We start from the raw sequence: 14,088 nt of genomic DNA, 5'->3' as shown, positions 1-14,088 counted from the left end.
ACTCTCTCAAGCTTCTCCACATCCTTTTTGAATTGTGGAGCCCAAAACTGGACGCAGTACTCCAGCTGTGGCCTCACCAGGGCCGAGTACACCGGGATTGGCTTGAGAAGCCTTTATGGATGCAAGCCAGCGTTTTGCTCGTTTTACTAGCTGCAACATCACATTGCAGGCTCATGTTCATCTTGTGGTCAATCATGACCCCCAAGTCCCTTTCATCTGTAGTGCTAGCCAGGGTAGCACTGCCGAACCTATAAGGGTGCTGCAGGTTTTTCCTCCCAAGGTGGAGAACCTTAAAATTTTCAGTGTTGAACACCATCAGGTTCTCATCCGCCCATTTGCTGAGCCTGTCCAGATCTGCCTGGATCACCCTCCTGTCCTCAGGTGGGGAGGCTTTGCCACAGAATTTGGTGTCGTTGGCAAACTTGGCCAGTCCGCTTCTGACACCAATGTCCACATCATTGATGAAGATGTTAAATAGTACAGGCCCTATGACAGAGCCTGGGGGGGCCCCAGTGGTGACCGCGCACCACGATGATTGGCTCCTGTCCACCACAACCCTCTGGGTCCTACCACGGAGCCAGTGCCCCAGCCAGCAGATTGTGGTGAGGTCGAGGCCACAGTTAGCCAGTTTTGCCGAGAGGTGATCATGGGATACCAAATCAAAGGCTTTCTTAAAGTCAAGATATATGACATCAATCTTTTCCCCCTTGTCCAGGCGATAGGTCACCTGGTTGTAAAGGGAAATGAGATTGGTCAAGCAAGACCTACCTGCAACAAACCCATGCTGGCTATCCCTCGGGATATTGCCTTCAGCTAGTCTGTTAAGGATGGCCCCTTTGATAATCTTTTCCAAGACCTTCCCCAGGATAGAGGTCAGGCTGATAGGCCTGTAGTTCCCCATATTTACTTTCCCCTCTTTCTTGAAGATCGGCACCACATTGGCCTTCTTCCAGTCTTCGGGCACTGCACCAGAGCGCCAGGAGCTCTCAATAATCCATGCCAGAGGCTGGGCTATGATGCCTGCCAGCTCCTTGAGTACCCTTAGGTGTAACCCATCAGCTGACTTGAAGGTGTCCAGCCTATCAAGGTGTTCCTTCACAAGGTCAGCTTCAATGGAGGGTAAGGGATCTCCCTCACCCGGGCCTCCCTGACCCACAGTGGCCAGGGGCATCCCATGGAACTGGCGAAAAACTGGGGCAAAGTACCCATTTAGCAAGTTCGCTTTTTCCTGCGTGTTGGATGTCAGTTGTCCTATCTGGTTTAGCAGGGGTCCAACGTTGCCCTTGCTCTTCCTCTGGCTCCCCACATATCTGAAAAAGGACTTTTTGTTGTCCTTGATACTTATAGCCAGTTGGAGGTCTGTCGCAGCCTTGGCTTTCCTGGTTTGCTCTCTGTAGGTCCGGACCAGAGCAGAGTATTCCTCCTTCGAGGTGGATCCAGTCCTCCATCCTTTGTAGGTCTTCCTTTTTAAACGCAGGAGGTCCGCCAGTTCCCTGGAGAGCCAGGGGGGCTGCTGTGCCCTTTGGCTGCCTTTCCTCTGAGATGGAATGGACTTTGCTTGCGCATCCAGGATTGCTCCCTTGAGGAGCAACCACTCATCCTGAACTCCCCTCTTCATTGGGTTGTGGCTTTTTAGGGCCTCTCTGACAAGCCTCCTTAGCTTGTCAAAGTCAGCTTTCCTGAAGTCAAGGACTTCTGTATTACTGACTGACTTGCCAGCTTTACCAGACAGTGAAGGTGATCAGCACATGGTCACTGTCACCCAGCTTCCCTTCGATCGTTAAGTCACTCATTAGGTTGTCCCCGGTTGCCAGGACCAGGTTGAGCAGCGCTTTACCTCTCGTTGGCCTGTAGACTCGATCTCTTCTGTACAAGGTATAGCTGTCTATACCCGTGGTCTAGTTATGGGTAGAGTCCTACCAGGTCTCCGTTAGCCCTAAGACATCATAGTATTTGCATTTAACAGGAAAACAAGTTCCTCCCATTTATCCCCCAAGCTCCTGGCATTTGGGTATAGACATGCAAGTGTCCCCTTGGGGGCCCTTGCCTTGCCCACAGATTGCACCAGGGCTGGGGCAGGGGTGGGCTCCCTTAACTGCCTTGGCCTGCTGGCTTTGCAAGGGTTGCTCAGCGGGCCAGCAGGGGCGGTAGTCCCCCCATGCCCTGGTGGGCTTAGTTTAAAGCCCGGTGAAGCAGGTCAGCCAGTCTGGCCAAGAAGAGCCTCCCCGCCAGCAGAGAGAAGTGGAGGCTGTCCCTTCCCAATAGCACGGTGCCACTCACCCCAAAGAGTGGGCTGTGGTCATGGAAGCCAAAGCCTTCCCGATGACACCAGCGCTGCAGTCTTCGGTTGACTACCTGGGTCCTCCTCTCCCTCCTCAGCCCATACCCCGAGACTGAGAGGATCAAAGAAAACACCACCTGCACCCCCCAGACCTTTAAGCCCCACACCCAAATCCCTGTAGCACCTCATGACCCGGCTGGGAGCGCTCTGAGCTGTGTTACTGGTGCCCGCATGGATAAGAAGCATAGGGTAGTGGTCAGTGGGCTGAATGAGTTTAGGGATCTCCTCCGCAATGCCTGGGATTCTGGCTCCTGGGAAGCAGCAAACTTCCCGGGCTAAGAGGTCGGGGTGGCAGATTCCGGGAAGATTTTGGCTTGTGTGGTCACTTGGTGCTTTAATCTGGAAAGGCCCCCCACACATCCAGTCTGCACAGACAAGCCCTTGCACGGAAGAATCCGCCTAACTGAGCTCCCCATGATGCTGCCCCATCCAAATACGAATCCATCCTTGGTTTGCTCAGCCTGGCCTTTCCTTTCGGCAGTGCCAGGAGAATGCCTACCACCCGTGTGGCCCTGCTGTGATCTGTACCTTGTGGAAGCGGATGACGGGCTCTGGGTGGATGCGGATGATGTGCAGACACCAGCGATAGCCCTGCAGCAGCTGTGCAAACAGGCGGAGGAAGACAGCCCGGATCTCCTTGTCCTGCGCGGAGGGAGGACAGGCCGGTCAGCTGTGAGAGGGGAGCAGAGGAGCCGCCCGAGTGGTGGGGACACTGCGCCGGGCTCCGAGCCACCTGCCTGGCAGGACATGCCCAGGCTGGCTGCAAAGAGGCCTTTCCACAGGGCTCTCCAGAGCTCAGCTCTAGAAGCAGCTGACCCGGGGCAGGGGTATCGTCTGTCTGAAAGGAGCTGCTGGTCTCCATGTGCATGGAGGGCAAGGAGAAAGCCCCCAGCTCAGCCCTGCAAGCCCCGCTGCCATGTCACGGCCAGCTCCTTTGCCAACACCTCTCAGAACCGTAGGGCAGTCAAGCTGGCGGGGCCCTGCATGGACCCACCCTGCAGGTCACAGTTAGAGCAAGCCCTGCACAAGGCAAGATCATCCCAAACAAATCCCTGTCTCACCTCGATGAGAGCCGCAACCCCCGTCTGCCCTGGGGATGGACTCAGATCCCTGCCCAAGAACTCCACTTAGATGTACACGTGCACGCAGACATGCACATACACACGTGTACATGCTCCACACTCACCTGCATTTTAAGAGAGGAGGCGGAGACAGTGGACGGGGGGAAGGCCACATCTGCCACCTCCAGCTCAGGGTCCAGGACCTGTGTGGACAAAGCACAGAGAATGCTTGGGGGAAGGATTGGGCATTGCAGCCCCGGCCCACCCAGCTTCCCATCCCCAAGGTGCAAATAGGCCAGGCCCACAATGCAGGTGGCTTCAGGGCTGGCTCCAGTGTGAGAAGCATTCTCCAGAAACTACCCCTGGCCCTCAGCATGGCCTGGAGAGGAGAGCCAGGCAGGGTGCAGGGAGAACCCTGTGGCCGGTATAACATGCACCAGGTCAGTGCAGTGATGACTACCCCCTGCAACTAAGGCAGCATTGCCAGGGCCCCTGCAGAAGACCCCTCCCTCACACTGTGCCCTTGGCTGCAGAGAGGGGCCAGGAGCTCTGGGAAGCCCTGCCAGACAGTCTTGCCTTTCTCCCCTCACCAGCTTCACTGCCCTGTGTCTGCAGATGCCAAGAAGGGGCAACATGGGTTCTGTAGGGCCCAGCAAGCTTGCTTATCCATGCTATTCTGGACATAAAATCTACCTGGGAACCTGTCCATGCTGGCAGGAGAAGGAGGACCAGGGCTGCAGCTGATCCTTGTCTGGAGCAAGTGACAGGGGGGCAGCAGGAGGTGCAAGTGCCCCATCACATGCTCCCAGACACAGGAGGCCTGACTGGCTAGAGGTACCCCTCGCTCAAGGAATGGTGCTTACCATGGACAGGGCCTCCCGGGTCTGCTGGAGCAGGGGCTCAGGCAGCAGAGAAATGTGCACACACTCGGGGACGGTCACCGTGCCCCCATCCAGGTCGGCGATGACGACGTCCAGCTGGAAGCACAGAACCACACCACAGCCCCGTCTAAGCCAGGCACCTGGGTATGGACAGGCTCTCTCTTCTCCCAAAAAGCCCAGGACATCTGGCAGCCTCGGCAGGCCCATGTCTGGTGCCTGCTGCTACTATATTCTAGAGCCTGCTAAAGCACATGGGGCTCCCTTCCCCTGCCGGGGTGGTGCCAGCCCACATTCATGCTGCCCAGCCAGGCGATGCAGTACCCCCAGCACTGGGGTTTGCCTCCCTGCTCTTCAGCGCAGTGTGCGGGGGCTGGCAGTGACCAGGAGGGGTGAGGAGCAGCTCTACATCCTGCGTGAAAGGTGGTGCTTTGCCAGGCTGGGCACGGAGAGGGTAGTGCCCCTGGCACCAGCTGCTACACCGATGCTGTCCTGCTGCATGAACTGCTGCCCTGCTCAGTCCCTGAAGGGGATTCTGAACTGGGGTAAAGGCCGTGTGGATAAACATGTCTCAGTCTAATCCAGGTTATAAGTATCCGGATCAGACGCCAACTAGGCCCAACCACAGCCAGGCCAGGGAGAGCTGCCATTCACAGGCTAATGGAGCTCAGAGATGCAGAAGCTTGCAAAGCAGCAGCTCAGCTGCCTGTGTCATACCATGTGCTCACAGGGCCTTTTAAATCTCTTTAATAACCGAATCCTCAGCCAGTGGGGACCGTGCTTGAATAGTTGAGACCTACGTCCCCCAACCAGTCCCAGGCTGACCCTGCCTGCTCCCTGATTCCCTGTGCCCATGAAAAGGCCCAGGACCGCCCCCCAACCCCTCCCTCACCCCTACGGTGGTGGCTTTGGGGGGGTACTGGTGATGGGGGTCCCCAGAGCCTCACCAGCTCCTGGGTCTCTGCCTGGAAGATGGAGCTGACGCCGATGATGAAGGGTGTGGGTGTGCTGAGCACCTCCAGGAGCTGTGCAGGCAAGATGGGCACGTACGTGAAGCTGCAAGCAAAGGAGATGGTCACTACAGCCCCTTGGTGTGGCGCTCGGACAGTGAATGTGCAGGACTGGGGCAGGCTGGTAGGAAACAGTGGGCAGGCAGCTCAGCCACAAGGGCATGTTGACAGTGCCTGGGTTGGGAGAGGTGCAGCAGCTTGTGCACAGAGCTGGCAGGGATCCCAGGGTGCTGGACCCCTGCCCGTCGGAGCCAGGAAGTGCTGGGGGGAAGTAGCGCTTGGCCTTGGCCACGGCTCCTGCCCAGGCAGGGCGAACAGGGCACCAGCTGTCCCAAGGCCTTTCCCTGCTGCTCAAAGCCTTGTAGGATGCCCTTCTTGGGGAGGATCATGGGAGAAGCAGGAGAGAAATCCCAGAGCCAGGGGCTGGCAGGGAGCTGCGGGGTCACACCCAGTCCAAGCCCTGCCTGAGGCAGGATCGGCTCTGTCCCATCCCCAGCCTGGGCTGCAGCACCCAGCGCCTTCAGGAGAGGCTTAAAACCCCCTGACACATGAAGCAGAAAAGTGTGGGTGGGGGCAACCAGCACAGCCCAGAGGCCTGGGAGATCTCCACAGCAGAGCACGGGCATCGCTGCGCCCAGATCCTCCCTGCCCAGCGCCCATCCACCCTCTCCCTAACACCTCCAGTGATGGAGAGTCCCCCCTCCCCTGGTTTCTCCCATGGCCTCCCTGCTCTGACAGCGAATACCCAACCTTAACCTCTATTGGCTGCAACTTCCAGCCATTGCTCCATGTCCTCCTCTCTGCAGCAAGAGAGAACAGGGGCTTTCTTTCCTCTTTATGGCATCCCTTCAAGTATTTGAAGACTACTCTCATGTCACCTCTTCAGCATCTTTTCCACAACCTTGGTGGTTTCTGGAATTAGGTCCCCTTCCCCTCATTCTGCTGGGTGCCAGGCCAGAGGCTGGGATGGGACTACAGCAGCTCATGGCTGGGGCCAGACAGGGAAGCCCCGGAGCTCAAAACGGTGCTTGGGGCCCGGCAGTGCTGGAGAGACCCTGACATGCCTGACCTTCCAAGTGCTGCAGTCTGATGGCCTAGAGCTGCCCTTGCTCAGGACACACAGCACCCTGCGGACTGGCCGCTAGCTACCTGAGCCACCCCCTTCCCATAGCACGTGCTAGATCCCCAGTCTGTGGGCTCGAAGGGAGAGGCTGGCTGGGCTGCAGGGGAACAGGAGGCACCAGACTCACCTGTACTTGAGGGGGAACATGAGGGCAAGCAGGGCACGGCAGGCATCGGTGAGGCGCTGGTAGCTGCTGGAGAGGAACAGGATCTTGTGCTCGGTGAGCGCGGCGCAGAAGAGGTACAGCACATTGGTGATCCCTGGGCGGAGGGAGGGCAGAGCGGCAGCGTTCGCAGGGGGCTCCACATAGGCCTGGCCTGTTGGCTGGGGAGCTGCCATACTCCTGCTCTCGCCCATGTCTCTGCCACAGCCCTGTGCCCTATCTTAGGGCCAGAAAGGGGGCATGGGACCTTTCCTACTCCAATCTCTGCCCTATCCTCTGGCAGGAGCCTGGAAAACCCCTCTTGGGACTGGCCTGTGTACCCACTATCACCCAGTACCAGCTGCCAAGCCAAGAGCTGCCAGACAGGCCCCAGGAGCTCACCAGGGCCAGCAAGGATGCACCCAGGGGCAGAGCTGCTGGCCCTTCTTGCTGAGAAGAGGAAGACACAAGGATAGGGGATGGGTGATATCACCAATGGAGAGGCTGGGGCAGGGAGTTGGGGTTCCTAGCCAAGGGCGCCGCCTGGGGCAATGTGGCGCCTGTGCCCCAAGGGAGGAGTGGCTGGGGCTGTCTCACCAAGCTGCCGGAAGAGCAGGGCTACGCTGCAGCTGCTGATGGGGAGCGAGTCATTGATGGGCGTCTGGATGACCTGCCTGTCGCCCGCGCCAAGGGAGATGGTCCTCTGCAAAAGACAAAACAACAGGGGCACCGGCTGTTAGGAGCTGTCGGAGCAATAGTGCCGTGCATGGGCGTCTCCTTTCCTCCCTGCACAGGGCATGTCTCCCCACCCCAGCCTACAAGCAGCTGGGCTCCCTCTGCCCCATGATGGGCAGGACCACGTCTGTGTGCCCCCAGCATGGTCCCCACTGCAGGCTGCCAGACAGCAGGGAAGGGAGTAGGCGGCTGCATTTGGGTCAACTTGGCGGCTACTGATGGGAGATACTCAGGATGGGCTTGCTGGGCCTGGGGGAGGTCCCAGGGCTGGGACAGGGCTGGGCTTGGACATGGGCCCAGAGGCATTCGTATGCAGTGCTTGGGGGCCAGGTCCTTGGGGTGCCCTGGTGAGACCCAGATGCACAGGCAGCTCCTCAGAGCTGGGAGCAGCCGGCAGGACTTTCCCTAGAGCAGGGTCTCACTGAGGAAAAGGGGGATCTCGTTTTCCAAGCCTGGAGGTCTGAACCCTGCACGGACTCGGCCAGCTCCTTGGTGGAACTCCCCTGCCCTCCCTTCACAGGTCATCGCAGTACATCTACAACCCCAAACGGTCCGGCCTGGCCGCTGCCCCACGTTAGACATCCCTCACAGCTCCTCTGGAGCCTGGAGCAGAGGGAGCAGCCTGGCCTGCCCTGCGAGAGGCCAGGGGACAGCTGGCGCGCCTTCAGAGGGCTGCCCAGAGCCATGCCAATGAGACCTCCCTCCAGCCACAGCCAATGTGTGGCCACATCCTTCACTCAGGCTCTGCAGCGGGCCCAGCCAGAGGCCATGACGCCAGACCTCTTCCCCTTGCTTCTTAGGGATGTGCTGGGTGGGGTGAGTGGGTGGCTGCAGGTGGCCCTGGAAGCCCTGAGCCACCTCACTCCCTGGGAGGAGCTGCTAGAGAGGGGCCAGACCCAGTGAAAGAAAAGAGGTGCATACCGCTCCTTCGTCCTCCACGTCAGGCTGAGATGGAGACAGACAGAGATAGCACAGTCAGTTAGAAACGCACAGCGTGGCAGCACAGCCAAGCAGCAGGAAGAGAGAGACATGGACAGAAAGACACACACAGCAGCACAGACAGGGGCCTGAGCCCTTGTGGGAGGAGGAGAGGAGAGGAGAGGGACAGACGGACACAGCACATGGAGAAAGAGCCCTGCCAGCCACAGCAAGAGAAGGGGCAAGCACAGAGCGGGGGACAGGCAATGGTGCTGTTGAGCTTGCTCCAGGGCATGATCCCCGAGCCTGCGGCATGGGGGAACTGCTCCTGTTTGAACTCCTCCCATGGCTCATGGGAGGACACGCTCGGGACCGAGGAGGAAGCTGGCACTAGCAGTGGCCTGCATATGCCCACCTTGCAAGCAGCCTTCCTCCTTTCCTGCAAGATTGGAACCAGCCACCTGTGGCTACTGGCCCCCCACACCCTGCACGTTTCTTGGTGGCTAGAGGAAGCCCCAAGCTTGGTCTGGAGATGCCCCCGCCATGTACAACCTTGTCTTAGAGACACCTGCGGGGAGGCAAGGGTCTCATGGGCAGCCCAACAGTGCTAGAGCCCAGGGTGGGGATGGAGTCTGCTGCTTCCAGGGCACCGAGTACCCTCAGCTCAAGGACCTGGGAGCAAAGAAGAGGCTCTGGGAGAACAAGTGGGGCCTGGGGGAAGCCAGTAAAAAGCCACCCCCAGTGCTGGAGGGCTAGGCTATGTGTGCTCTAGGTCCAGAGCCAACCCATGAGAGCCTCAAGAAAGAGGCAGCCATGTGGTACTGAGACAAGCAAGGTCACAGGCTGGACTAGGCCCCACTGGAGTGAAGTCCCAGGCCTAGTCACCAGCTCCAGCAACACGGCTGCACTCTCCCAACCCTCCCTGCCTCTGGGAAGCCTCTCCCGCTCTCAGCAGCCCTGCAGGCACAGGATGGGGGTTTGCAGAGAGTGGAGCGCAGTGAGGAGGTCTGTCTGCTCCCACTCGCGAGGCCCAGCAAGGCAAGAGATGCCCAGCGAGGAGGCTGATTCTCACATCCCAGCCAAAGACACGGGGAGCTGGCTGCAGGTGCCCCTTAGACCAAGGTGAGGAGGGGGCACCTGGTTCTTCCCAGTGCAAGCCTTGGCCCCCTGCAGCTGCTCTTATAGACAGCCCGTGACTGCCTGGCTCTAGCACAGCTCCGTGCATGACAGACGCGGCCGTGGGGGAGGCCTGTTGGCCACAGGCCTGCCCAGCCGCCCGGGCAGCTGTTTGCACAGTGCGTCTGTCTGCGCATGAGGCTGGCTCTGCTGACGGCCAGGCCACGCCACGCTCGCAAGCTGCACCCCCTGCAATGGGAAGGGGGGCTGCCAGGCTCCACTGGACCGAGCAACCCAGGCTGCCTGCAGTATGGAAGGCCTGACACCTGCACCCCCGCCCGCAGTGCAGCTGACCCAAGGGAATGGGGGCAGTGCGAGACCCCCCCAGCAGCTGTGCCTGTGAGCTGGTGAGAGGCAGCAAGGGGAAGGAGTGAGAAGGCACCCACCTGCGCCCCCCCAGTGATGGGGATGGTGCACGTCAAGAGGTTCCCGATGACATTCTCCAGCGACACACTCAGCCCGTCCACATAGATGGTGTAGATGAGGCCCAAGCTGTTCTGGAGGAGCAAAGCAGAGCACAGGAGCGTGTCAAGACAGGAAGCTGAGACTCCACTCGAGTGTGGCAGGGGCAGCCGCTGGGCCGGAGCAGAGACCCAGAGACGGGGAGGTCAAGAGGTCTGGTGTGTCCTGCTCAGCACCTGCAACTCCCAGCACCTGCCCCCCATGGGCACTTGGGGATGAGAGCCTCTCTGCTGAGACTGGTCTGTGGTGCCAGCAACAAGCTGTGTGTGCTGCCCACACCAGGATGCGAGTGGGCCTCCAACACCAGCAGTGGGACTGATGCCAAGCCCCGAAGAGGGCCAGGCTCCCAGTGATGCCACGACACCCTGGGGGGCTCACAGCTACGTATGTCTATCTGCACAGGTCAGCCAGGGGCCGAGCCCAGCAGGTGCCTGCTTCAGGTCACTGCCGGGCAGTCGGGGCTGGACAAGGGGGCATAAAGGGGGTAGCTCTGTTGCTGTAGGGGAGCACCTGGGACATAGTGCATGGCTGGCAGCTAGGACTCTCCGTGCAGCAAATGCAAGGCCTGACCCCAACCAGGATGGGCACAGGGACCCCAGCACCAGCACTGGTGTGCTTCAAGTGGGCAAGGGGGTTTCTGTATGTGGGCTACATTGCCTGCTGGGTGACAGGGAGCCCCATATCTATGTCAGGCAATGGGCTGCAACTTGCGACTGAGAGCCGACCGGGCTGCAGGGACCAGGCTGGCTCCAGGGTCTCCCCTGGGGCACCTGCCCCAGCCTGCAGAGCTGCTGACAAGCTGCTGCCCCATGCAGGGTTCTGCAAGCCTGCCAGGAGCTGAGCTTTTTACAGCTGTGTAATGGGACAGGTGGGGAGCATATAAAGATGGATGAGATAAAGACTCCAGGAACAACAGGCTGTGCCAAGAGGTAGGTCATGGCCACAGGTGCCCAGCCCTGCGTGGTCCCTGCCTGGCAGCTCTGCTGTGTGCAGGGCCCCATGCAGCCTTGTAGGCAGAAGCTAGGAGCATGTTGGAGAGAGCATGCCAGGGATAGCTGCCGCTTCCTGGAGATGCCAGGCCCTGCCATGCCCCTTACCCGAAAGACTTCGGTGTGGTCCAGTCGCGATACCAGCACCAAGCTCTTTGGAGCAAAAAGCTGCACGGGCTGGACAGGCAACGACGAGTCCATTTCCTCCTCCTCTTCTTCCTCGCTGTTCCTCTTGTGGCTCTGAGGCTGGGGAGACACGTGGGTCAGGCGCCGGCTCCCCTGGCTGTGCTAGGCACCCGGGACGGCGCCGGACCTCGTCCAATGGGTCCTGCTCACCCCTCGTTACCTGGATGATCTCGACAGCCTCCCAGAAGGTGAAGCAGGCGCAGTAGTGCCTCTCCGAGTTGATGTCGGTCAGCACGGCCACGAAGAAGTTGGGTGGGTTCCGCTCGGTGAAGAGCTGCCAGCCGCTTGGTTGGCAAAACTGCAGACAGGAGGGGAGAGCTGAGGTCAGAAGGGGCCAGCGGAGGGGAGCCGAAGCAGCTGAAGGCTGAGCCACCCCCTCCCTTATTACCCAGCCCTCCCAGAGACCAGTCCCTCATGCACCAGGAGCCAAGGCAGCAGGCAGGAGCCGGCAAGGAAGTGCCCAGCTCAGCGGTGGGTACGGCAGTGCCCAGCCCTGTGACCAGGCTGGGTAGACAGAAGCCGTGACCGGCGTGCCCTGCTACACAGAGAAAACACCCAGTGCACAAGCATCACCTCAGAGGGACAGAGCTCAGGGGCCCGGAGTGGTACAGCTCTCTCAGGAGGATGCCAGGAAGAGGCCGAGGCTCTCAGAGAGCTGCAGGTCCCAGAGTGGGCACAACACGTGGCCCTGTGAGCTCAGAGCCTTGGCAGCAGCAGCCCCACGTCCAGGAGGTGGAGCTACTGCTGCACGCACCGAGGCTGGGCTGAAGCTGAGCCAGTCTGTGGGAGCAGGAGTGGTGGCGGAGGGCTTTCCTGCTTTCTGTTCCAATCTGCTGAGCCCTGTCCTGAGCTACCGCTGCGGCGCCCTATCAATACTCCGGCAGCCCCAGGCTCTGTGCTTGACTGGCCCCGAAGTCATGACTGCCCTCGAGACGGAGGCTGGGGGATGGCAGAGACTGAGAGAAGCCGACTCAACAGGGGCCTGAAGAGCCAGGGCGAAATGCCGGCTCCCTGAAGCTGCTGGACTGTTGCAGAGATCCCATCTGAAGCTCCCTGCAGGCCATGGCCCTGCCTCTCTGCCCCTCTGTAGCTGGAAGGTGCCCACTGCTGACTGCAGCAGGGCCCTGCTCTCCTGCTGAGCACCAGGTCTCAGGATGATGAACTGCGGTGACAACCCTGCTGAGCCACGTACCAGGGGCAGCAAGGCTATCCTTCCCCCTGCCCTGCACCCACAACTTGAGCCAGCTCTTGCTTAGCTGGCCGTGGGAGGTGCAAGCAGTTATCCAGCCCAGGGGCAGAGCTCCCATTCCTCACTGAGCTCAGCTCTGAAATCAGGACACAGTTTACAGTGTGGCGCAAACATCTCCTGGGCCCCATGTCTATGTTGCAGGCAGGGCCAATCCAGCCAGCCAGACACCATCTGCATCACCCAGACCAGGTCCAAGCGCTACCTCCCGCCTCAGGATCCCTGGGTCCTGAAGAACGGTGCTGGGCCCCGAGTCCCTCCCCAGCTCCATGCCAAGGCAGAGCGAGGTGTGTGCTGCTCCCTTCCCCCTGTGGCTAGCCCTGGCACTCGGAGCAGAGCACGGTGGCCTCAGGGAGTGTCTGAGACCAGCTGTTCCCTCCCAGGAGTGCCCTGAACCGTGGGAAACTCAGGAGGATGCACCCATCCACCTGCTGCCCCGCAAGCCAAGCTCTCTGCTCTCTGCTTCTGTGCCAAGCAGTCTCTGGCCTCTCCCACAGGCAAGCAGTGCTACAGACAATGGCAGAAAATTGCCCTGCCATGTGCAAACTTTGTTAAACAATAGCGCAATGAGGAGCCATATACACAAATCCGCACTGCACGGGGTTCGAGTCATGCTGAAGCCAGGGCCAGCCGCAGCCGGGTTACACAACTGGGTTCCTGCTGCAGAAGCGCAGGCTTGAGGCATGGCTGGGGCCCGGGTTGGCAGGATCTGGGTGCTGAGGCCAAGCACCCTGCCAGCAGTTTGACTGAGGGAAGACACTGGTTCCCAAACAGGCTCAGCTCCACATGAGCCAGCGCAGAGCGGTGCCGTGGTCCCTGGCACTGCTGTCCTGTGTGGCCTGGGAAGAGCCACTCCTACACATGGCCAGGCGGGTTGACCTGAGGCACTGCACGAAGCCTTGGAATGGGTTTCTCTGCTTCCCAGCCCCCTGCTGCTGCTTCCCCATGGTGTGTGCTGGGGCTGGAGACGCCCGGGAAGCTGCAGCCGTCCCCTGATCCCGACAGGGTTGGAATGGGGTTGTTTAAATTCCATGGATTTTTGGCTGGGGAACAGCGCAGCGTCACAGGGTTTGGCATGAGTCCTCAGCTCCCCTCGCGATAAGGAGGACACACAAGTGTCAGCCAGAGAGTTCCTTCAGTGCCCAAACAATTCCTCTGCCCATCCACAGCAGACAGGGCAACGGAGGGATAGCTCCCAGGGCTGGGCCTGAGTCTGATGAGCATGGTCCATGCGCTGAGAGCACAGCGGGGCAACAGCTACCAGGGCACGGGGAGCCTGAGTGGTTCAGCCAATGCCAGCTTCTCCGCATGCACCCTTACAGAACTGACCACAGCCTGACACCCCTTGCCAGGGTGGTCTCCCAGGGATGGAGCTGCCTTTGCTCCCAAGAGGAACCAAGTGATGGCAAAGCCTGGCTCTGAGGTCCCTGACAAAGGGGGAAGGTTGCGGCTGGGTCCCCACTGCACATCAACAGCTGCTCCACCAAAGCACCTGACAGCCTCCCTGAAAACACTGAGCATGCAGAGTATGGGCTGGTTACTGAGTCCCTGATCCCTCAACCTAAGCCCTGAGCTGTTGCACCAGGGGAGCTGAGAAACGAACTCCTGAGGTCACAGGCAAGGGAAGCAACAGCTGGCTTTGGGGAAGGGGCCAGCCAGACACCAAGGAGCTGGCTGGGAATCTCAGGGCTGAGCAAGATGCTTAACTCTTGCAGACACAAGGCTGGGGCACCGGGGAATCCAGTCCCTTCCTCAGACCGGCTGTGACAGGCCAACCACGCTCGGGCAGCAGGTATCGCTGCAGGAGACTGGAGGAAAGGG

At 59.9% G+C, this 14,088-nt stretch overlaps 1 protein-coding gene across 4 annotated transcripts in view; it reads right to left on the bottom strand.

Moving 5' to 3' along the window:
* The window catches only part of SBF1 (SET binding factor 1), a 42,949-nt gene that overhangs the window by 27,867 nt on the left and 994 nt on the right, over positions 1-14,088 (bottom strand). For all 4 annotated transcript variants that reach the window (XM_019543836.1, XM_019543838.1, XM_019543837.1 and 1 more), the window contains exons 2-10: positions 11,182-11,319; positions 10,944-11,081; positions 9,771-9,881; positions 7,153-7,258; positions 6,541-6,673; positions 5,228-5,336; positions 4,266-4,379; positions 3,528-3,605; positions 2,870-2,983 (exon numbers count right to left, since the gene is read on the bottom strand). In XM_019543836.1, the coding sequence (XP_019399381.1) occupies positions 2,870-2,983; positions 3,528-3,605; positions 4,266-4,379; positions 5,228-5,336; positions 6,541-6,673; positions 7,153-7,258; positions 9,771-9,881; positions 10,944-11,081; positions 11,182-11,319 (1,041 nt within the window). The remainder of the gene's footprint in view (positions 1-2,869; positions 2,984-3,527; positions 3,606-4,265; positions 4,380-5,227; positions 5,337-6,540; positions 6,674-7,152; positions 7,259-9,770; positions 9,882-10,943; positions 11,082-11,181; positions 11,320-14,088) is intronic.

The sequence above is a fragment of the Crocodylus porosus genome, unplaced genomic scaffold (genome assembly GCF_001723895.1).
Source record: "Crocodylus porosus isolate Cpor-Errol unplaced genomic scaffold, CroPor_comp1, whole genome shotgun sequence".
NCBI lineage: Eukaryota > Metazoa > Chordata > Crocodylia > Crocodylidae > Crocodylus > Crocodylus porosus.
This window is presented reverse-complemented; position numbering and strand designations above follow the sequence as displayed.